The sequence below is a fragment of the Hirundo rustica genome, chromosome 5 (assembly GCF_015227805.2).
Source record: "Hirundo rustica isolate bHirRus1 chromosome 5, bHirRus1.pri.v3, whole genome shotgun sequence".
Classification (NCBI taxonomy): Eukaryota; Metazoa; Chordata; class Aves; order Passeriformes; family Hirundinidae; genus Hirundo; species Hirundo rustica.
In genome coordinates, this window is record NC_053454.1 from 65250482 (window position 1) to 65275774 (window position 25293).

The following is a 25293-nucleotide window of genomic DNA, read 5'->3' on the forward strand; positions in this document are numbered from 1 at the left end:
AATATCCGGACACAACCTAGATCGGATATGGGAATATCTCCATTTGAAATGTTGTATGGAATGCCCTACAATATAAAGGAACCGCAAGATCATCCAAAGTTGAGGGATCAAAATATGAATGTATACATTACCAGCCTAATGAAATATAGGGAAAATCTATAGAATAAGGGAAGGTTAGCTCAGAGACCCCCACTAGATTTGAAACTGCACCAGGTGCAACCAGGAAATTAAGTAATGATAAAGTCCTAGAAAGAAGCAACCTTGGCCCCACAATGGGAGGGCCCTTACCTTGTATTGCTTACTACAGATACTGCAGTCAGAACAGCAGAAAAGAAAGGGACCCATGCTAGCAGAATTAAAGAGCCAGTGAGCAAACTGACTCCTGAGTAGCAGGTAACAAGCAATCCTAGAGACCTGAAGTTACGGATCCAGAAGAGAGATCATCAATGAATGGACACCGTGTAAAATATGCACCAGAACCACACTACACGGAGGAAAGATTAATTTGTAACTCTGATGTTAAGATAAAGTGTAGAGACCCAGAGTGCAATTGTTATCCCTTTGTTTGTTATATTTGTAAAATCTGCGGGGACAGGTGGTGGAGTCATTGTAGGCAAGGAACCCCTCCTAGAGGAATTTGCAGCCCCTGTTGGGTACTGCAGAAGAACATAACTGATTGGATTCTAGAATATAAAGTTAAATATGAGGGATTAGTAGGAGAATCAGAAAAGTGGTAGAAGATTTTTGCATTAGGGATTAAACCAAAATATTATTGTTATCACCCTAATGAACCCATCCCGTTCATAGCTGAAATTGTTGACTGCACCTGCCGCACACGCCTAAAGGGAATCCGGTGTGATACACCCCCGGTTAAGTATCAGAACTGGGATTCCTATGTCAAGAGGCAACAGAGTCGCCCCCGGGGACCTCCTGAAGAATATCCCTGCTGCCGAGAAGATGGTACCCCCTGTGGCTCGAGGCAACCGAGTCGACAGGAAAGGCAGAGGGGTAAAAAGCTGTGGAGGAAAGAAACCCCAGGGGTGGGACAACAAAACAATATTTGAGGAATTGCCTCAAGAATAGGAATAAGAGCAAAGACCCTGGGCAGAGAGACAGGTTGCAGTCTATAAAATAGAACAATCCTCAGATATACTCCCATTCCTATGCCCCCAATGATGCTCACCACGTGACCCAGCCGATTACTTTTCTTTTGCTGATGTTATACTTGAGAGGGATTAATGCCCTAGACAATCTACCACACCAACCCTTTAAGTGGTCACTATAGCGATGAGATAACAATGAGATTTTGCAAACTGTAACTACTGTAGGAGCACCCAGTTTCAGAGTAAGATTGTGTGATCTGACCAACATAAATCATTGTAAAAAGTACTGAACCTAACGGAATTTTACATGTGCCCAAGCTCAAATCACGGTAAAAGATATTGTAATTATCCTGAGGAATATTTTTGTAGATATTAGAGCTGTAAAACAATCGCCTCTGACTAGACACCCAGGGGAGAGCATGATAAATATTTGCAAGCAGACTTTAGACCACGTATATTTAATAAACTGATTACTATAGTGAAAAGCCGGCTAGAAGCGGCACATCTTATGCTTCTTAGGACTAAATATGATCAGATACCTGAAGAAGAAAATTTAAAAACTTTAAAGTTAGCTAGACAAGAACTGCAAAGATACAGTGAACAAAAATAAGTAAGAACAAGAGAAATGGGGGAATTGTGATAAACATTAACTATTTTTTGTTCACTGAAGATCAAATAACTCAAGATAACAAGAAGTTACTATGTCACTATCTAAGCTGATAGGCAAACAGACCCTTGCTCATTCCTTCTCTACTTGCTTAATCAGCTTTAAGTTTCAGGAATTCCAGCTTACAACTACAGCCTTCATCTCTGCGACCACCGAGGGACAGAAAGAGACCCCCCCAGCAACACGTCACACATACATCATCGGAGGAAAGAAGCAAGATAAAAGCAAGACTGAAAAACCTGCCAAGGCACGGCAGTTGGTGGAGCGAGACTCCCCTGCCGTCCAGCGCTGTATTTGCCTTTGCTTTGCCTGCTGTAATGTAATAAATTCCTATTGGAACTTCTCTTTGTGTTCATAGTCTATTACAGCTTCATGCCCATCTTTCACAACTAACTCTGAAAACTACATGAAAGATAAAGATGTCTTACAAAAATCTGCTATCAGATATAGTGGTGTGCTTGTTCCACATTTATAGTTACCACTTATGGCCCTTTCTATTGAACAGTGCATGAACAGCATAAATTCAAAACTACTGTGCTGGATTTAAAAAGAATATACCCCCTATATTCCCCCTTCTACCATCCCACTGTATTTCCCTTTCTTGGAAAAAAAAAAAAAAAAACAAAAAAACCCCACCAGATCTCACTTGAGAGAAGGGTTGCTTAACATTTGAAAACCATCTCTGATGCAGCTCCCAGGCAGAAGTTACAATCCAGTATTTAATTTTTCATAATCTCTAAAAAATCAGTAGGATTTGGAGCCTTAGAAGATGACATAATTACTCAGAGGTGAACAGAAGCACAGCTGACCCAGCACTCACCTGCTCCAAGATGCCCCAAGTACACCAGCTGTAAGGACTTCCTTTGCCAACTGCCTGGCAGACACACAGCTGCAGCACATCTTCCAGGAACAAAGCTCCAGGAGCATTTGGGATATCCAAAATATGTTTTTAAAAAATCAGGAAGGAATAACATGGCCACTCTGTAAGTTTACTTTGGAGAAGAAAATACCACATACTAAGAAAACTAACATTATGTTCCTTTAAAAAAAAACAAACCAAACCAAACCCCAGTGTTTGCTTTGATTTTCACAAGATTACCGAATATTTCCACTCAAAAGAGCTGATTACTGTAAATTCAGAAAGTTCTCCTGCCTCTCCAGGTTACTTTGCAAACAAACCACTTTTGTGACTATATCCTTCTCTGCTCCTCCCCCCTCATCAGTAAAGTGGGTTTATTCTACTTCAGACTTTATGAACACACATCAATGCCTCGCTGAAAAATATTCCCATTCCATGAGCAAGTAATGACAAAGACTTTCCATTTCTTCTCATGGTTTGTGTTACCTTGGATAGCCAGGAGTCTTATCCTCCTTTTACGTTCTTAACCCGGTCAAATAATATCTCCATTTGCCCTAGTATATGTGGAGCCTTTACTTAAATCACTATGGCAAGCAGGTCTTGACAGGCTGCTATTTTTTTTTTTCCTTGCACAAGAGTATTTTTTGCCTTTTTAAACTTTAATAGCAAAGTTCTTCCACTCCCTCTGAGAATTTAGAGGGTTTTTTTAGCGTGCAAAAAATGTTTAAAAGAGTATCCGTGAAGACTGTAACAATAACAGATCACTTTTTGAGACCCTTTATATTTTTAAGTTCACCATGCAGGACCTGAGATTTCTCCTGATTGCTAATAAGTAACGCTTTATTCTCTCTTCCCTTTCCGTTTCCCCTTTGGCTTCCCTCCACTATATCCCCAGATTTGGGAAGGGGGATGCCTACAGCTACAGGCTTTTTAGTACACTCAGGGGAATATGGAAACGACTTGTCTGAAGGATTTCAGAGAACCTTGATCTCTATTATTTTTTTCCGTAGATCCATTCACTGTTTTGTATTTCAAATGTTCCACTTCAAAAACAAGAGAGACTTAAGAGTGGGGGTGTTTTGTTTTGGGTTTTTGTTTTTTTTTTTTTTGAAAACAAGTTTGCAAAGAAAAAGAGATGATTTCTGGATGAAAATTTAAACATCTGTCTTGGTTGTTTACACCACTGGTCCTCGTTCATTTACGAGCTCCAACTGCTTTTCAAAGCACTACTTCACAAAGGGAAAAAAAAAAAAAAAAAAAAAAAAAAAAAAAAAAAAAAAAAACAACAACAAAAAAAACCAAACAACCCTAACACCTCTCTCCATGTTTCTCTCTAATACTAGGGAAAGAAAAATTCTATCAAACCCTTACCAAGTCCTACCATTAAATACATTCTTCCAAACGCCTGTAGGGTAACAGTTCCTTCGGGAGGGACTGGAGGAGCTCGGCTTTCCACGTGCGGCAACGGTGCCATCTACAGCCCGAGCGAGGCCACCACAACCCCGGCCAGCTGCTGGAGCCAGGGAGCTCTCAGATGCGGCTTTGCCACGCATCTGCTCCTCCGAAATTCAACTCTGCCTCAGGATGAAACTCCAGTATTATATTTAATACTGATCTTTAGTAGGATATATTTTATACTTTACCCACGGAGACACTAAATATTTTCTAGCTGCTTATTCTCAGGCAGCGTGGTCCTTAAGGTTCTTCAGTTACAGGCTGAACTCACTAATGGCTAAATTGGGTGTTCAGCAGATGTATCTATGGAAACCATGTGTTAGTAGCAAGAAGCAGAAGAACACACACAAAAGTTGTCACACACACACAAAAGACACTGCACAGAATGTATTTTACAGACTGCCAGAAGAAAGTTACTGGACCTTTTTATAAGCCGTAGTTTAGCTGTCATCTATACAATAAAGACTGACATCTATACTTGTTATTTATAAAGCAGAAAAAACCCCAACTCTCCCAGTGCGGCTGGAACATTACTGAAAAGCCTCACTTCCAAGGAATTAGAAATTTGTAAAGTCAAAGGAAAAAAAACCAAACATTAAAATGGAAATATGTCAATAAGCAGCCTGAGAAATGAAATGTCAATACATGAAATCAATTCAGAAACAAAATATACACATGCAAGCCTAATGTAACCAGCAAGATCTTTCCAAGGGTGCCTGAAATAAAGACTGGAAATGCAGTTTGTAATCTGATAATCAGACTTGACAGAATAAAAATTCTGAACCACAGGGCTGCTTCACTTTGTTCTCAAAATTCATTGCCTGATTTTTCTAATCTGTATGAAAGAGGTAAGGTCACAAGGAACTCAAGGAGTTGCTTCAAGGATAGCAATAAGAAAAAAAAAAAAAAAAAAAAGAAGAAGAAAAAAAGGACAGACACTAAATGAAAAAGTAAAACCAATGAGATAAAAAAGGAGCAAGGCAGAAGTCAAAGCTCAGCTTCCTACTAAACAAAGTTTACTTGTTAGGAAAAGAGGGATCTTAAGCAAAGACAGCTACAAAGTTCAGTGACACCATGAAAGCAGAAGGTTCTCAAGGATGCCAACAAGTAGAGCACAGAGCAGCCCTGATACAAACTGAGAACTGTAACTCACAGCCTCTTGCCACACACTCCAGTCAGCAGCTTTCTCACCCTGCATAGCAGAATCTGGGCACTAGGGAAAGACTCCTTAATTAAGAAGAATTAAAAAAAAAAAAAAATCCCAAACATACTGACCATTTTCTTTTACAAATATAAAGATTATTTAGGAAAAAAAAAAATCCTAAAATATTTGAAATATTTTTCCCTCTGGTGTGGTGGATCTATAAGTCAGTGCACTTCTGCTTTATTAAGTCAGTCAATAATTTATTTGTCAATACTGGAAAACGCAGTTCAACCCTGACTAATTTGTGCTTGAGCAAACCGTTGAAGCAGAAAATGAAATGAAAAGACTGCACCTGTGATACCACAGGAGATCTATCCCTGATCCTGCAAGAGTTCTATGTCCACACATGAGAACACTGCAACAGTTCTATGTCCACACCTTTATTTATAAAGGTGGCATAAATGCAAATAGTAAGAATGCCTATTTCAGATGGGAAAATGAAATGGATTTACAAACCAGATCCGAGAGCACTGAAAAAGTCTGAAAGCTTTCTCATGACTTTCTAAGATGTAACAAGATATTTATGGAGACTGTGCCATAAATTTTAAATCATTTAATTGAGGCTTTTCTCAGGAGCACAGGGAAAGATGGTGTAAGACCATACAACTTAATAAAGCACAGAAAAGATTAGAGATAGAGGGGGAAAAAAGGCACCATGTCAAAGGGAACAGTAAATTCAACTGATCAGAGTGAGTCCTGAGGAACCCTGGTGAAATTAATTTAGAAAAAAATAGTGATGGCATTGGAAAGAGCAAATAAAAATTAGAAGGCTGTGAAGAGATTTCAACAGAAACTTTAAAAAAAGAGACATTTTTCTCTAAGAAGTGCTAATGTAAAAAAGCTTTTCAATGCAAGCACATTATGTCATTTTAGGACAGAGTCCCTTTCATAAACTGAACATATTCCACAATATGTTTGGGGGAAAGGTTGCATGATTATTTCTCCAAAGAATAAGAAATAAACAGAAGTTTATGCTCCGTGGAAAAAATGGAAAATGTAAGGAAATAAAAGCTTTTCATAAAAAGCTTTGTATTATTCCACAGGAGGCTGAGAAACAAAATTCTACCTTTTTTCAGGGAGCAAGACATCTTTTCAAGTCTTGGCTGGAATTTTCAGTACCCTACAGGGCACAGATGCAATTTGTAGGAATTTTTATCTCTACTAGACGACTTCTTTTATGAATGCATAAGGTACATGCAAATACCCTTAAATCTTCTCAAAAACAACCCTGGCTTGTAGGATAGCACTTTTGTAGCAAAACAACTATTGTGTGAGCCTAACTTGTAGGACTGTGAGTGTGTACTTTTTGGAATGAAAGGAACCAGGTTTTACTGCTTTTGACTGAGCAGATTTTGTTGTACTGATGTGGATGAGTTGGGGGGTAGATTAAACTTTTGCAAAAAACCAGCATGTGATGCTTCATCTCAAACCACACTAGAGCTTTTAAAATAACTTGATAATCCATCAGCCTCACTGGAGCTTCAACAGAGGAAGCTCATGACAGCTTGAATGTCCAGAAGTCCTACTTCTGGAATAGCTTCTAGTGTCCTACATATGGAAGCCAGTTTTGAGGGGTAAAGCAGGGCTTTGAGTATAGACAGAAATAGATTGTTATTATCAATGTTTCTGAAGGGATATACATAATGGCACCTCTTTAGTGTACAATAGATCCACATTTACCTGTCTCCTCCTCAGGCTGGTGAAGCTTCTGGTCCCTTCCACTGCTGCTACCTGGAGAGACACCAAAGGGGCCGCTCCCACTCTTCCCAGCCTTTTGCCCTGTGCCCCGAGATGCTGTCGGGTTCACAAAACTGCTCTCTGAATACAGTTCCTAAACTCTCCTGACTTTTCTAACACTCAGATCAACTCTAATCTATACAAAATACAGCTTGCCATGATTATCTTCTCCCATCTCTCCAAGTTAACAGCTCTACTAAATTCTTTCCTCTACTTATTCCTTCTTTTTTTATCTCTTTTTTTCCCCTGGGTAATAATAATCTTGGTCTCCTCTTCAATGTATTTCTCTGATCTCTCAGGTGTCCCTTTCACTCTGCTGGATCACTTGTTTCAACAGCTTCTGCCACACTCGAAGACTGCCAGCAGCACATCCAACCACTGCACATGAGCTAATCCTGTAATCAGCACACAGACAGGGCTAACATGTCTCCAGGCTGAGAATCTATGTACTTACTCCCTGGATGCAGGCACATCACACATCCCTGCTGCTTTGGCAATCATTGCCAATTGGTCATTCCTTGGAACAGGCCGATATTGGATATTTTTAATTGCTACTGTTATAGTCATTGAGAGGGTTCGCTCCCTCCTACTCACTGTTTTCCTTGTTAATATTCTGGTATCAGTTGAACAAGCTGACAAATCTGACACTTTTTCCTCATCCATTCAATTTCCAGAGTCTCTGTTCAGTTGAATGTGTCCTTTCAGGCTCCTGTCTTCATCAGCCAGTCAGTTCCTAGCATCATCTCACTGAAACTTAAAGGCCTGGCCCCTTGCAGCTGAGCATAAAAAGTTTAACTTTATAAAAGAAATTTTAAGTAATTCATAACTAAGATGATAAAAAAACTTCAAGAAACATTTCTCCTCAAAGAACACAACAGCTTTGATAAGTATTCTCAGTTTGGGGAAATGAGTGTGGTTATTTTTTCTGTTCTCTGATAAATTCATTAGCCAGGAATATTTTTGTCATCAGATAAACCATGCAATTCTGTTACTGGAAGATGGAAATAAGCCCAGGCAGGCTGAGGGACAGCAGGGCTTTTCCTGGCTTGAAGCACTCAGTTACAGCCACTGCAAGGGTCAGGCTACCAGCCTGGACTCAAAAACTAACACACTTCAACAGAACACCTGGTTTTGTTATCTACATCAAAGCTGAAGCTCTGACAGATTTAAAATACATGGGCAAAATCCTGGTGGTGCTTACATCAATAATGGATCTTTAATTCCTACCTGGCTTCAAGACAACTACTCTGCCAAAAATGCACAAATAATATAATTACCCTTAAGAACAGCGTGAGAACTGTCGTGCATTTTGGGTTCTATTTACACTAACCAGAGCCCCATAAATATGTGCCGAAACATTTACCACTTCTCTTTTACTTTAGAAGAAAGTCCTAGAGACTGGACTTTTTTTTTCCCCTTTCTCACCTTATTCTGTAAAGTCCTTTAAATCACAGCTCTCAGGATTATAGGAGCAGCTGGCACCTGTAACAGGACTGGAATTTAATCACTAAAGAGGCATAGATAAGCTCACATGAATCTTTAAACAAAGAGAGACTCAAAGTGAAGTTTACAGCAGATACCCCCTAGTGCAAAACAGCACCAACAAAGCCGTAAAGGAATTTTAATGAAAATTAATACTTCAACGGTTATTAATTGACACAACATTTTATGAAACAAGAGAAGCAGGTAAGACAAAACAAAAACATAAGATGCTTGGAAGTTTTGGTTAAATGCTTGTTAAAATCTGTCACTGAAATTAGCAGTGCAAATAAACAGCTTAAAATAAATTAGTTTTCAGTCATAGATTCTATCCAAACACACAGTTCTCACCATCACGCAGTTATTACAACTGCTGAGGAAAACTGTGATAATAACCCATTAAATTTTTAATTCCTGGCCCTCAGGACAAGTCAGGAACTTTCTGTCATTGCACAGGAGTGTATCATATAGAATATAAAACATATATATGTAAATAAAGTGTGTCACAAATCCATTGCAATCTGTAGACATGAGAGAAGCATCAGATTACTTTACTTCCAAATTACAGAAGGCTATTTTACCCAAAGTTTTCATTTACAATGAAGTGTAAAGCAGCAATGTAAAAGAATCTTAAATTGACTGCCAAGGCAGCACCAAGGTCCCATAGGTGAGGGAAGGGGTGACAAAAGAGAGCACTGACAGGTTAAAGGATCCAACCTAACCTCCCTCAGCTGGAGGGGCAAATTCTGTATTTCAAGGCCTCATTTATGGGATCAGATCCCAGTGTACCAGCCCAGATCACGCTTCTCCCCCAGTCCCACAGTTGCAAACATACCTTTGCAATTTTGCAGTTTGGCCCACCAAGAGCAAAAATATTTAAAATTTATATAGATATCAACCCCACACTTTACTGTGAAGCCTAAAATCACAAAGCACTGGCCCAGTTCTCAGACAGCAATTAATCCCCTTTGAAGATGATGGACAGACAGAAAAATACAAGCATGTCTTCAGAGAAGTGTCTGGTCAAAAGGCAATGATATTCCATTGAAAATCATCTGTTAAGTCCCAACTGGCTCTGGATCGGGCCCCTATAACCCTCCAGAAAACAGCAACACCACCCTTTCAACCTGAGAGTCACACGTCTAAGGACGACTGGAAGTTCAATTCAGTGTTTACAGCCACACCTTCTGCATCTGCACTTTCTTGTACAGCACTTTTTCAGCTTCTCCATTTTGCAGCAAACAATGCCGTTTGCAGGGCAGCACTATGGCATTTAAATTTGTACGCAAGAATTAACCTGTAAAAACAGCACTGTAATTATGTATGAATTGTTAACTATCAATATGCTTTCTGTTACCAAAATTGAAACATCCATGTGATGTTTAAATCTTCAATCTCTTCAGTCATGTTCTGGATAACTCTTTCATATTCCCTTTCTTTTTTAAAAGATAGAATTGCATCTCAGTCTCCATCCTTCCTGGACTCAGATCTGAAGCTGCTCTGTTCTCAAAGCTGCAGTGAGCAGATCTTAAAACATCAGCCCCATGTCAAACTTCCAAGTCATCCCAAAAAGGTGCACATTCTCTACATAGTTCCTGTCTTCTGGCATTCACCTGTGTATAGTTCAGGCACGGAATAAATGGAACAAGCAGCAGTTGTTTTGTTTATCTAAGTTAGCTCAGGAAGATTTTTTTTTTTTCTCCTGGAAATCATAGTGTTGTGTTGTTTTCCAAAGTTTTACTCCTCGTCATTACAAAATAAATATTACATTTTCTCAGCCACTATCCCAACATTATTAGAGTTTACGCATCATTTTCCCCCTCTCCTTTCAGCATGCAAAGTAGGAAACTCTTTTAAATGGCTTATTGAAATGATCATAAAGAGAACAACTTCTCCATTCCCAAGCCCCTTGTGATGCTACTGTCCATTTCCTACTGCAGAGTGCACAGTAAGCTCAGAGCTGAACAGGACCAGGTGCCTTTTCAAATTCCTTTTGGAAGCTGGCTGATCACAGAACTTGACCTCAATGTTGCCATCACTGAATGCCTCCCTCCTGCCTTCATCCGAACCCATAGGACCTCTCCGAGATGCACTTGGCTTTTGCAGCCTCATGGTAATTCCTGAGTTCCCAAGCTGCCTGCCTGGGGATGTGCCATCTTTCAAAATGCAGAAGCAGAGGGCAGAGAGAAAATTCTTCTTGAAGTTCTCATTCATGAAAGCATACACAATAGGGTTGCAAATAGAATTGAAGAATCCTATGATCTGGACAATTGCAAAGATCATTTTGATTGTCACATCATCATACTCCTTCTCAAAATTACCTGGAGAGGAGAAGAGAAATGTGCTGTAAGCACAGAATGTCATAAATACTTACTCTTTAGCCTATTTATACCCAGTTTGGCATTATAAGTTTTTGTTTAGAATGAACAAAAACCCATGCTAGAAATTCTTAACATCAGCAATTGAGCTTCATCAACAAGATAAAATCAAGTTCTATCACACAGTCCTGCTTTGTATGTAGGTAGTAACAGAATCAACTAAAAGAGAAAATTCATGAGCCAAAAAAGCTGACTGGCTGAACTATTGATTTGTCTGCTACAATCTTATTTTTCATAGGAGACAAAGAAACAGCTCCTGCTTTTAGCAAGTAAAGTACAACTACTGAAAATTTCCTCTTGGTCCTGCACATAGGCTGCCCCAGTATCCATGGAGCAGGTGGAAGATGAACAGTGGAAGACCCCAGAGAATAAGGCAAATAGCAAAAAAAGCCAACACAACAAGCATTTCCAAGCTGGTTTTCAGTAAAGAGCACTGAAAAACTCCAGCTGGATTCGTTGGGTATCATCACTGTGATGAGCAGTATTTGTATGTCCAATATGTCTATCTCAATAAAAGGGATAAATGTTTCATTTGAACTCAAAACAGTTAATTTAAATATAATAAAAAACTTCAAGGGGTTTTTTGCTCAGAAATAACTTTGACCTTCCAGCCAAGTACTTTTGACCTTTCAGCAAATGAGGGCAGCATAGCAGACATGGTAAGAAAGAATCTACAGAGATGCTCACCCTTCTAATAGTCCTGGTTTTCCTTAAGTCTTTCTTATAAGCAGAACATCAACCTCTGCTTAGCAGAAGGTATTCTAGAGCTGAATGCTGTAGCACCATTACCTTTTCACAACCTGAAGTTCCATTACTAACAAAATCCAAAAACCCCAGACTTTATTCTATGAGATATGGCAGGTACTCACTGTATTCCATCATCATATGGATCACATGGAAGGGGGCCCAACAGACTGCAAAGAGAAACACCACTGTCACCATCATAACAATTGCTCGCTTCTTCTTCCTGAAATTGCACCAAGAATTCCACACTAAATCACTGGGAACTGGCTGGCAGTTACATATCTCTCTTCAAAAGTTAGATCTGTGACTGTGTTCATGACTGTGATGGCGGCAGATGCAAATATAACCCTCAAGGAATGCTCAGAAGTACACAATTCCCTTGGAAACAAAACAAAACAAAAAAAGCAACATCATCTAAATCTAGCACTTTATTTCTCTTTTTTAGGACAGCAGAGCACTTTGCAGAATGACATTAGCACGCCTTGCAAGGCATTTTCAACCCTCTTCAAGAGGAATAAAAAAGTCAGGAAAAAAGCTTTCTAAAAGTCAAATTTCCAAGTGTATTTTGCTTACAAACCTTGATATTTTAGACATTTCACTCCCATGAATGGTTTGAAGAACTGAAGCATCTCCCACTCGTTTCTTAATCCAGAGTTCATAGCAAATTTTAGTGTACAAAAAAAGCATAAGCATCAGCGGAAGAAGGAAGAGTATAACAAGAATAAAGGTCGTATAGATCTTCTGATAAACAGGACTGGTCCATTCTTCCAAGCAACAAACATGCACCTTTTCATATAGAAAGTCATATTTAACCTGTAACAAATGTAAAGATGAGTCACTAAGGTGTTTATCCCAAGTGTAAAACCCAAGCACATTCAGATATTCCTTGCTCTTAATGGAACAACCAATATTCATCAGATTTTTCAAAGTGACAAAATTCTTCCAAGCACTTTTCCACATCAAGGTGGGTTCAATCCAAATTGACAAAGAGAGGCTGGGAGAGGCTCTGATTTGCACTTCAAAGGAGACCCCCTGGCTCCTTGGCTACACATTTTGCAAGTAAAGATGGATGTATAGCCACTTTAAAAGAAAGAACATTATTATTATATAGAATATAAAACATATATATGTAAATAAAGTGTGTCACAAACCCACTACAATCTGTAGACATGAGAGAAGCATCAGATTACTTCCAAATTACAGAAGGCTATTTTACCCAAAGTTTTCATTTACAATGAAGTGTAAAGCAGCAATGTAAAAGAATCTTAAATTGACTGCCAAGGCAGCACCAAGGTGCCATAGGTGAGGCAAGGGGTGACAAAAGAGAGCACTGACAGGTTAAAGGATCCAACCTAACCTCCCTCAGCTGGAGTGGCAAATTCTGTATTTCAAGGCCTCATTTATGGGATCAGATCCCAGTGTACCAGCCCAGATCACACTTCTCCCCCAGTCCCACAATTGCAAACACACCTTTGCAATTTTGCCGTTTGGCCAACCAAGAGCAAAAACATTTAAAATTTATATGGACATCAGACTCACAAGCAGCAGATTCTGCCAAGCGTCCTGCTTAACCCCCAAACGTGTGTGGTAACTCATCAACTATAATGAGCAGATAATTAATTTTAAACTAAGCACAGTTCTTCCAGATCTTGGGGAGCACTATGTCATCCTGAAACAGCAATCTAAGCCCTCTGCTGCTGTGTACCAGTGCACCTATAAACCAAAAAAAGCCACAGTGGCAGTCACAGATGTAATTACTGTTCTTTGACGTGATTAGGGAGAGCAGGCATGACTAGTCCCTGTTGGTATTCCTTCTTCCAGCGCACTTAAGTTCTAATCCCTAGCCTTTCCCAGGCTGGCACATAGAACAAAACTCCACCTCCCTTATCCCCCTCTAATTTCACAGGAGTTGATTCAATTTCACCTAAAAGTACAGGAAGATGTAGCAAGGACTGAGTCGACAATAAGCAAATCCCCACTTGACCTAACCTACCTCAAGCCGTTGCACGTACCACATGGGCGACCCAACAATAAGAGCCAGCAACCAGACTATGCCTGTAAACAAATACATTTTTAAATACTTTGTCCAATAAGCAGGATTTGGCAGGAACAGTTTAACAGCTTTGAAAAGTCAGGCAAGGCAGAAAATTGTAGCAAAGAACAAGTTTCCTATGAGGACATCAGTCGACACTGACATCAATAACAGCATGCTCTTTTGACACCAGCTTTCTGTCTCTCAAACTACCTCCATTTATTGATATTCCACAATAAAAGCCAATTAATCTGCATAAGGAGCATTAAGTAAATCTCTTTGTGTAACAATGGAAGTACCATTTCCCTGTGACTGCTCAAGCAGTGCTTAAGTGTACATTTTGAACCTTTCTTGAAGAAAAACTAGAAGAAATGGCTGCTAAAGGTTTATCTTGGTTAAGTACATTTTTGACTTCAGATGCTAAGGCCCTTGTGAGAGTTTTGGCTAGTAAATACTGTACTTGTAGGCACTATCCTTGAGCTATTTTATAAAGGTCAATTAACTCTGCCTCTGAATCACTAGTCCTATCAGTGCCTTCTGTTCTGCCATGCCATCCACAATGAAGATCATTTCTCATACACAATTACTGGAGATGCTTAAAATCTTACCAAGCATCGTGAAAGCTCTTTTATTGGTGTACTGCCACTTCATTTTTAGTGGATGCACAATTCCCTGGTGTCTTTCCAAAGCAATGCAGGTCATTGTAAGAATCTCAGTCACAACAGCAGTGGACTGAACAAACGGCACCATCTTGCAAGCGAAGGCACCTGCAATAATCAGAAAGTAAGCCATGCAACAGCTAATTAACATTAGACTCCATTACTAAAAACAACAGACCAAGATTCTCAGATTTATTGTAACATCTAAACTGCTAAGTCACCTATTTAAGCCATTTGTCAAATGCAGATCTTCACAGCCATTCTTTATTGCACACATCTGCAAAGCCAAGATTTCTAAGGACATATTTACTTGCCCTGTTACCAGTCCGACACTTACTCCTATTTCACTTTTGACTAAGTCTTCCATCATCTGTTTTCAAACATGTCAAGTTACAGAGACATCTATTACTCTTTTATTTTGGCAGATTACTCTGCAGTTTATGGAGGTCTGAGTGTTACCTGTTTTAAAGTTTACCTTTTCTGCTGTTGCAAACACATTCCTTAAGTTTGTTTAGCTATCACTCTATCGGTACACTTTGGCATTTAATGCATCATCCTGTCCAGTGAGATATATAGAGGAAGGGGTGTAAGAGGAAAAGTTCAACCTCTTCACCATCCTTCTGTTCTCCAAGTCTCTCTCTCTGATGACTGCCAAATTATGTTAGTGCCAAACCAAATGCAATTTCCTGCCTGCATTTTCTAAGTTGTACAGATTCCTATTGTGTTTATGCAACTTCAAGTTTTATTGCTGCCACAGCTTTCCAAATTCCACATTCAATTCTTAACATATCAGCCATTCTCCATGGGTAGAATGGGTATTCTCGAGTCCTAGCCATCTCAGAAAGTGGTATATTTTTTATTCTGTAAAAAAATCTTACCTTAATGCCCTTCCCAATCTGCTTCTCATTTACCCGTTTTCTGACCCCGAGATCATTTTCCCTGTCCCTATTTCCACAGCTCCCTGACACTCTTACAGTTCAGTGCCAGCTATTCATTTCAGCAACAGTCAGGGGTTATTTTCCTTACTAGACCATTATTTATACCTCACTCAGATATAATCCATCAGCTCAAAACAGCCTAAGAAGTATCTGATCCAATTTGCAGTCGAGCTTTAAGGTGCTACGGACACCTTAAGAAGTAACAGCATAGAAACCAGAGAGAAAACAAACAGAAACTCTGAAAAATTTAATCCATGAAGGGAACACGGAACAGGGAAACTTCTGCTTCTGCTGGTCTTACCAATTCTAGTTGCCCCCAAATCCCTTTTTCGGTGGCTCCACAAAGGGAAGGAGAGGACCAGCAGCAACAGGTGGAAATCGAGCACCTTTCAAGCACATATTCAACACCAGCAACAAGATGGATGTGCACACAGATCTGGCTTAAACCAGAATAAAAACACACCACGTAGCCCAGTTTCAAGTGCCTCGAATGAAATCGCAGCATGGCCAGTAGGAACTGCATGGCTGAGGATGCACCGGGCTGCGCGTCTGTTTTTCACCTGGGACGTATTTTTCCCGGGCGTCAGGAAGAGCAAGACAAGACATCCTCACCTCTTGTATCAACTGCAATTTATGAAATAGAATTCCCCCTGCTTCTTCCTTGGCTTCAGTAACGCGTGGAGGAAACGCCTCATGAAACACAGCCGACATTTTACTAACCCAGCATCACATCAGTTTCTCACTACACCCAGCACAGACAGTGCTGCACCTACGGCATCAGACCCACCCTGTCAAATTCACATCCTTCACCCGGCAGGCTTAAACTTCTGTTGGGAGATAAAACCAAAAGCAAGCTCAAATCCTACCTACTCTGCACATGGCAAATGGTGAATGTCACCAAAGAGTTGGTTTAAAATTTTTGCTGCACTAAGTTCAAAGGGACTCCTGCTACAAATAATAAACAGAAAAGCAAACTTGTTAACAAAATGTTTCAGTTCCTGTTTCGCTAAGGAAATGAGTCTCCAGTCTGAGTGCTGAAGCTGGGGGAAAACCGAAAACAAGCAAACAAACACAAAACAAAACTGAAAAAAACACCCCAAACTTTCGCCACGGGCTATTTCTTACAGTTTGAAAAAGGCCAGACTTAATTAAGTCCACTTGAGCCACACCTGCCTTACTTACAGGGATTTCCCTGTAATGCACTACTCCTCCACTCAAGCGCCAGCATGCCAGGGTATTCTCCTAGGAAGCAAAGAAGTATGACCACTACTCACCCAAGTAACAAAATGAGACAGACTTTCACCGCTAGTCTGCTGCATTTCCAGCTGGTGATCAACTAGACAAAGAGAATGCCCCAAATGGCATATCCCAAATTTGGGAGATGAACTCCCAAACTCCCAGATGCCTGTTGTTTTTTCACAGATGTCTTCTCATTTTCTTCCCAGTAACCACATTGTCAAAGAGCACAGACTACCACTCACTATGCCTTTAGCTGAACTCCCAGGAGAAAAGGCTGCCAAAACCCCCTATTTCATCTTTTGGAAGACAAACACACAAGAAGGAAGCACTTTTAACTATACAAAAGTGGCTCAAAGCAAAAATCTACATAATGCCTGCAGGTTGAGCCTGCTGAGCTGGACAAGGAATGACATTAGCACTTCCAGAAATGGGAAGCAAAAGGATATTTTCCACTAGACACCCTAGGCCGGAATGGAAACACCTGCTCGGAGGCACACAGCACAACTTTGGGGACCTGGAGGCCACAGCAAAACAGCCACGAGGTTTTTTTAATAAGCGAGAAACAAAATTGATATTTTCAAATGATTTGTAGGTAAAAGCGACTCACAAAGCATCTGTGTACCCAAAGCAAAAATAGAACGGAACTTCAGCTTCCCCGAAGGTTCTGATGCCACCATGCACCTGGTCTCTGGGTATAACTGTTACTAACAATATCATGTCCCTTCAGGGCTCTCGTGCTGAACTGTCACTCACTCACAAATGCTTCCCATTTTCTGAAACCACAAGACCCTCAAGGGCCTTGAAATTCAAACCTCCATCGAGGTTAAGAGACTGCTGAGCAAGGAAGTCGACTCTCCTTCACAGAAGTATTTAAAACAGATTTGTTTGGGGGAAAAAGGCAGAGAAATAAACTGTAATTTAGAATGTCAGGGCCAACTGAAGAGCTGTCAACTTCAATGGAATTCTGACATCAACACACCTGAGATCCAGCTCCGCCATCCTTACTATGTTTGAATGGGATTTCATCCTGAGATACCTGGAGTCCTTGTACTTGGCAGCAGAGCAAAAGCTTTTCACATCGAGCCTCTTCTTAGTTTTCAAACCCGTTGTTTTATTTATAAATCTACAGCAGCCATTCCCAACGGATTCGATAATTACCAGAGACTTCCTCCAGATCTTTCAATACTTTAAATGATATAACTTGTGTTTTCAAACTACAAACATTAACAGGCCTTTACACATGCCAAATGAAATTTACTGTTAAGTAAGGTAATTATTTCAGAATAATGCATGCACATCTCACTTAATAATTTAATCCATTTGTGCAGAACAAGTCTCACCTGCAGCAAGAAGAAATTGATCCAACTCCATTATCAAGTGTCTGTTAGCTGTAAGTCCCTTATGGAAAAAACTGAGAAAAAAGTGCCAATTTTTACTCTAAGGAAGACATGGTAAGTTTTGAGGAAAAAAAATTAATCATGCTACTACATCAGAGTAAATACACCGAAATTAAAGGAAGACCGAGACAGGCAAAAAACAGCTGTGTCAAACACATACATCAAAACCATTTTCACATTTGCATTCAGACTTAAGGCAGAGTAAAAGAAGAGTTTAAAGGAACGTACTAGTCCTAAATCTTTGCTATAATCCACCTGGTAAAAATGTGGCCGTTTGCAACATGGTTTGGAGATTATATGACTAACAAACAAACACAAAGAACCAAAGTCCACTTCAGTGAGGGTCAGTCAAGGTTACTGAAATATCACTCCCTAAGTTTTCCCAGTGCTGGGTTAAAGGCTAAAGTGCTGGGATCACCTCAGAATCACTGGAACCGTGTTCATTTCTGCACCGGTGGTAGCACAGAAAAGTCTCGGCTCTTCTGAATAATTTACATAACGGTAACACTCGGATTAATATCTTAAGCATGTATAAAAATGCTTAAATTTCCACAGTGCTGGGCTTTCAGAGAACACTTCCAACAAACACACTGTCAGTCAGGACAGCACTGCAGCATCTAATACGGACTACTTTCAGCAGAACACTTGGAATGAAAATAACTAATCGCTTCTCTCTTTCAAGAGGCCTAAAAGTATTCCTCATGCACTGCTTGCTAAAAACTCCATAGATTATTCAAGCAGTGAACAGTTTTCCCAACAGTAACAGATTCAGAGACAGCAAACATAAGCAGGCCTTCCCTTAGACAATGTTTTATGCCTTCATTATCCGACATTGTGCCTGGAACTGTGATTCAAGTCATTTCAAGCATCACTTTTTCTTTTAGCAGCGTAACAAAAGTAAAAGCCTGAAACCGTTCCCTGATAAAAATTAAATCACTCCTTCCTCTGGTAAAAAGCTGTTGATCAAGTCCTTGCACTAGAATTTCTATCACGGTTTATAATGAGCTCTCTCCACCTCACCTGAAGCAAGCAAGCTGGTTTTTGGGGCAGGACACATCAGTCATCAGGGCAGAGATGATATCCTTAAGGGAGCTGCATACCTGGGCAAGGCATTGTTTTACATCAGTTCTCGCTATGGATGCAAGATTTGGTTCTCATCCCTCAGCAAGGAATGTTCACTGTGTTCTCTCACAGGGAAGTTCCAAGGTAACGCACTGCTTGACAAAAGACATTTGGTACGTAACAGGAAGCACCCTAAAGACTCAGCTGGGTAGAAGGTGCCACTTGGTTTTTCACCAAGCCTTTAGAGAAGAGGAAGCCGTCACATCAGGAGGCACCAGACGTGACAGCAACATACAGGATACCCACCCCTCTCCTGAGCGGCAGCTGGAGGCCAGACAAGATACCCGAGGGCACCTCAGTGCTCAGGAGGGCCTCAGACGACTCACGACTCTCAAAGCGACAGGCAAAGTCACCCTCCCACACCCCTGTCTCGAGAATGCACGTTCCAACTGAGAGCACGCAAAATTCACAAGAATGCAGCCCGGTGCTGCCTGTACTGTAAGCTCAAGTCGTGCCCTTATCTCCCGCCAGGACTGATACATTACACGACATTAAATTAATTCTCCCGTCGCCCCAGGCAGCTCTGTGAAGACACCGCTCAGCTAACGAAGCAGCGTCAGGAAACAAAGCAACTGTTGTAATATTTCACCCAGAAACAAAACCCCAAATTTATCTTTAACAGTGCCGTCATCAGCGTGACAGGACCACGGCTGCTGCCTCCAGCCTATGACTATACGACAGCAAGTCCTCAACTGCTTCAGCTTGCACCAAGACGCACTATTGCTGTGTGCATCCATTTATTCCCACTTGAGCTCCCATTTCATCCTTCTTACCAATGATATGATCACAGAGATCGTTTAGGACAAAGCCACAATCTTCATTTTCTTCTGCATTAAAGAGAGATGAGCAGGCTGGATTTTCATTCCGAGCTCCCCGAGAAATCGCAGCCGTTTCAGCTGCAAAGTTGAAATTTGGAAATTAAATCATATACTGTCACTATTACACTCACACAGCTACACAGATTCTTAAAGAGATGAGAGAATCAAAAGCAGCACCAATCCAAACCTATTTTTAGTCAATATGGTGCTGCTTCCAGTTAGCTACCCATACAGAGTTAAAGGGTCTGTGTTAATGCTGCTTGATCATCAGGCAAAGCGAGGCACAGTGAGATTTTTAACTGCAGCTGAAGTTAAGGGTGTATTAGTGAAAATGCTACGGAAAAAATCACAGCTTCAGCTGCTCCGAAACTGCGGCTGCTCTTTCGTTGGCATTACGGTGTTTGCGGTTCTCTCCTCCCCTCTCCCACTCCTCTGTGGGTTTCTGAAGGGGAAGAAACACAAACACGTCTCTACAAGCATGGAGATAAAGAACTGGCTCTAAATTAAAGACACGTACAGAATATACACACATCTCAGTTCACAACACCTAGTACAGATGCTTGCTTTAGCGATGCAAGTAAATCAAGATATAAAGTCACTGAAGGCTCAGAATCCCCAAGAAACTTCTAACATCAAGTGGCTCCGGATGTGCCACTTTGTCCACCAAGGATGTATCACAAGTCAAATCACCTTTTTCCTAGCAGAGTTGGATCTCGCGCTACTCGGTGATGTTGCATTACAGTGGATGAAAACAACATTTGTTTCAGACTCCAAGATGAAAGGCAAATGGCAAAGTAAACCAGTTAAGCTAGCAAGGAAAAGACTCCTCCAGGACTGGCAAGCTCTGATTTGCAGTACAACTGTAATCACCACTCGTGCTTCACCGTGCCAGCATCGGGAACCAGACACCCTCGGGATACCATCAGTTCATGTATTTGTTTTCCTCAGTTTTACTTCACACCCCCATCCCCCAGAGCAAAGGGTTAACACCCAGCAGTGATATTACTTATTGTGTCCTCCCAACGCTGCGTCAGTTCAAGGTAATGGTTTCACCAGATCAGAAGACCTACGGATTCGCTTGCACTGCAAATGCTCTAGCACAGCAAAGAGGGCAGGCAAAAACCCACAGTAATCCCCAGAGAACGGTGTACTTTAGCTACCCAAACACTGACTATCTGAAGAGATTTGCTGTAACTGTGCTAGACCTTTTACTTTCACTGCTTCTACATTTTTGTGTGGGACCCTCAGTAACAGAGACGTGCCTATATAAAGACGCACATATTCTCCCCATACTGTCCCACGTGCCCGTGCCCTATCTCCGGGAATTCACCCCACACGGAGGCTTCAGCTGATTCTGATCAGATGTTTGGTCAAGCTGACAGATCAAAGCCTTCCTTAGGAGAGAGAAGAATCACAAAGGTCACCTTCCCCAAAGCAGCTCATAAAAAAATAGCACAGTTGTTCCTTACTATCAGTAGTCCCAAGCGCTTTGGAGTCATCACTTCTCACACTGAAGTTTCTGTAATAAAGCCCATTTCTCACACGTGTTCCAAAAGTCTCCTCTGACCTGCCAATTCCCACCCAGCATTCTAGTCTGCGGGAAGTTGTGGAATTCAATCTCCATGTTCTGACAATAACCTTCACTGTCTGCAAACAACAGAAACACAGTAAGCCTTGGAAACTGAAACATAAATGTGCCACCTTATCAACATCTTTCCTCATCATTCCAAAATATTCCAAAAAATACTTCAATTTGTGGTTGTACGAGATGGTGTCTGCTAATGCTGCAAAACCATCCCTTTTATTTTTCCACTTACGGTTGTCAAATGCTGTTTTAAGAACAACAAAAAAAGTAAGATAAATACCATAGACAGTTCTACTGCACCTTTCTCTGCTTGCTCTTCACTACTTTGGAACTGGGATGCCTAGAAAAGGGAAAAAAAATTCCTTCTTTCTAGGCATCAGGGAAGCTTTGCCAAAAGGTTCTTCACATCAACAGGAATACAACATAGTTCCCAAGAAAAAAAAAGAATTTTAGAAAATTTAAAGGATGCATTATTTCTGCATAAATTCTTCATGTTCTCTCACTCACCTGTTCCTCCAAGGAAATTCTTTTTCCTCATAGAAGGTTAGGGAGGTCTGTCTCGGAGCTAAGAGCTGTCAGAGGAACTTTAGCTGTGTTTAAAAATAAAAAAAAAAAACAAAAAAAATGAGAGAGAAAATAGTGACGGTAGACGGTAGCACGGCAAGGCTTCTTGGCCAGCTCCACACAAGGAACCGCTTTCCCACACGCACCCCGGAACTTTAAAGGAATACAAGCAGGAAATGGCCCTGGGTTATTTTAACGTGACCTGAAGGAGGGATGGAGAGGGCATCCCTCGCAGGGGCGGGAAGGGGAAGGGGAAGGGCCCCTCACTGAGGGCAGGAAGGGTCCCCCAGAGACGGGGGAACGGAGGTCTCGGCGGCGGCGCTGCCCCTCATCGTCCTCCCCTCTGCCCCCTCCCTGCAGCCCGGCCCGGGACCGGCACCCACCGCCGAGCCGCTTGGAGGAGATGTTCTGCAGCACGGTAAAGGGCACGCAGAAGGCGGCGACGAGGAGGTCGCTGAGCGCCAGGGAGCAGACGAAGATGTGGGCGACGGTCCTCATGGCTCTGCTGCGGGTCACCACGTGGAGCACCAGGCACTTGCCGAAGAGCGCCAGGCCGAAGACGAGAAGGCAGCTGAGGACGAAGGCCACCTCGGGGCGCTCCGGCAGCTCCGGGATGTACACCAGCGGCTGCAGCCCGTAGAGCGCAATGAACTGCTCCCGCGTCACGTCGCTGTGCCGCGGGAGCTGAGCGAACTGCTCCGGGGTGATGTTCAGCGACCGCAGGGCGCCCGCTCGGGGACCCACACCGCCCCCCTCAGCCGCCTCAGCGCCGCCGTCCGCGCCCCGCCGCGGCCGGACCGCTGCCCCTCCGGCGCTCGGCCGGGCAGGACCCCGCCGTGCGGCGGCGGGGAAGGGAGCGCGCAGGGCCGGGAGCAGCGCGCGGGCGGCGGCGGCTCCGCCCGGGCACAAACTTGGAGCGGCGGCGGCGGCGCTGGCGGCGGGCGGCAGCCAATCAGCGCCGGGCGCGCGCCCGCCCCGGCCCCAGCGCTGCAGAGCGGGACGGGCGCGAGGCGGCTTCTGTGCGGAAAGAGCGCGCGGGAACCCCCTCAAATCGCCGCCCCTCACAGCGCCGGGACCCCCCTCACAGCACCGCTGCTCACTCACAACCCCTCACAGCGCCGGGACCCACCCTCACAGCACCGCTGCTCCCTCGGAACCCCTCACAGCGCCGGGACCCACCCTCACAGCACCGCTGCTCCCTCGGAACCCCTCACAGCGCCGGGACCCCCCTCACAGCACCGCTGCTCACTCACAACCCCTCACAGCGCCGGGACCCACCCTCACAGCACCGCTGCTCACTCGGAACCCCTCACAGCGCCGGGACCCCCCTCACAGCGCCGGGACCCACCCTCACAGCGCCGGGACCCCCCTCACAGCGCCGCTGCTCCCTCGGAACCCCTCACAGCGCTGGGACCCCCCCTCAGAGCGCTGGGACTCCTTCACAACTGCCCCTCACAGCGCGGGGACCTCCCCTCAGAGCTGCCCCCCTCCCAGACCCTCACACACCTTCCTTACTGCCCCTCACAGCACTGCACCCCACTCACCGGTGTCTCCCCAGCCAAGGCTCGAAATGCCCAAGGTGGGTGCTGAAATTCACAAACCAACCTCTCCTCACGCTCGGATCAGGCTGAGAGGTAAAGGACACAGATGACGCTGTGGGGAGCACAGCCTCCTGTGTGAGGGGAGGCTCATGCTACCCACAGCAGGTCAGGCTGCAGCTGGTTCATGCCCAGCCTAAATGAGACAGTGCAGGGGTTCTATCTGCCCCTCCAGCCCCCTTTGTGCCAACGCCACTACAGGCCCTCCCCAAAGCCCAGACAGGAAAGTAGTTTTCCAAACTTCAGCCATTGAACTCACTCAGAGGACAGGAGGCTCCTGAAGACCCCTTTCCCAGAAGTACAACCACTCTTGCCAGAAATGAGACTGAGTTCCATCCCACACAACCTAGCTGGTGAGGATACTCAGGTAAGGTCATGGAGGCTACTAAGGTGCACTCATCTAACTGTCTGCAAAAAAAAGCCTCTGCAATTTAAATATTAATGACAATTAAATATTAATAATAATCTAACACTCTAACAGAGGGACCGAGTTGAAAATATGCATCGATTTCTCTTCCAGCCTAATTCAAATTGCCCAGTATGGCTTTCTCACTAACACAGGTAATATACCCTTTGTACAATATTACATTGAATAGCAACAATTTGCTTTAATCAGTCACATAAGAAATTTCCAAAAGGTATCCAGAGAAGGCAACAACAAATTGGAAGCCTGTTCTGGCAACGCTTCCCACCCCCACAGAGATAGGTGTTTGATAGGGAAATCACATCACCAGGGAGAACGCTGCAGAATTAGATTTTGTATAGAACGGATGCTCCATGGCTCAGGCACATAACTTTACCTGTACAAGGGAACTCTAGAAAACAATTAAGAGAAGTCTAGGAAAAGCTGCCTTTTTATAGTTTCTGGCTTGCCAACGAAAGTCGGAGAAGGAAGAGTTCACCACCAATTCATTTTCAGCAAAATAAACTGATGCCTCAAGAAGACTGACCTGAAACAACTGAAGAGAACTAGAGAATAGTTATTTATTGAAGGGCCTTTAAAGGGTACACCTTGGGCAGGACAAGAGCCTGACCAGGGCAACACAAGACCGAAGATATTTTGTGTCATCTTTGAAAACAAACAAACAAAAAAATTCAGTTAAGCGGAAACCAATGGAGAGAAGTTCCAATGCCTGCACTAACCTATGCTGCTTCAGTCCCCTAAGTGCTGATAACCCTCTCTTAAGGTGTAGGTCCATGGCAAATACTGTCTTTATTATCCCATGGTGAGAGAAGAGGTCACTTTTCTTTGGTGCAGCATTGCCGTGTGTTTCCCTCTTGAGACCAATGTCATCAGGCTCCCTCTCTGACAGGCCAAGCCTTGTTGTGGAAGGCAAATGCTCAACAGACTGATTTAGATGCTGACAGCCCCTTTCACATTCCCTTAGGCCTGCCTGCTTTGTTGGGTAGAAAAGCTTGGTCTTTTATTCCCATAGTGATCCTGCTGGGGTTATGCTCCATATCACACAGACAGACTTCTTTTGAGATCAATTTTCTCAGCACCTTCCCTTGAACTACACCAGGTACAGCCTGAAGCCACCTTCATGTCCTCTGTTCACACATCCTTTCCTGTACCTCTTTTTCTTTTCCTTCTTCTCCCCTCACTTTGTGCTGGTAACAGACACCTCATTTAGGAGTTCTTCTATTAACAAACAAGCCAGATGTGTTTCAGCAGATGTCATTCCTATCACAGATAAAGGACCAAACCTGGAGGC

At 42.7% G+C, this 25293-nt stretch overlaps 1 protein-coding gene and 1 long non-coding RNA gene across 7 annotated transcripts; both read right to left on the bottom strand.

The window, feature by feature from the left end:
- Positions 1-8775: 8775 nt before the first annotated feature.
- QRFPR (pyroglutamylated RFamide peptide receptor) lies at positions 8776-23707 on the bottom strand. Its single transcript, XM_040065409.2, has 7 exons — positions 23678-23707; positions 22364-22997; positions 14267-14425; positions 13620-13681; positions 12204-12439; positions 11752-11849; positions 8776-10825 (listed from the first exon to the last, which is right to left on the bottom strand). Exons 1-7 carry the CDS (start codon positions 23705-23707, stop codon positions 10422-10424), a joined length of 1623 nt encoding a protein of 540 aa, XP_039921343.1. The 3' UTR covers positions 8776-10421.
- Positions 16506-22351, bottom strand: LOC120752574 (uncharacterized). Of its 6 annotated transcripts, none has more exons than XR_009207820.1 (5): positions 21924-22351; positions 21717-21756; positions 21301-21478; positions 19787-19909; positions 16506-19105 (listed from the first exon to the last, which is right to left on the bottom strand). It is a non-coding gene; the product is annotated as an uncharacterized LOC120752574 (long non-coding RNA). The 6 variants fall into 6 exon arrangements; XR_005700757.2 differs by having other exon boundaries at positions 21697-21756; XR_009207817.1 differs by having other exon boundaries at positions 21301-21756.
- Positions 23708-25293: the final 1586 nt, after the last annotated feature.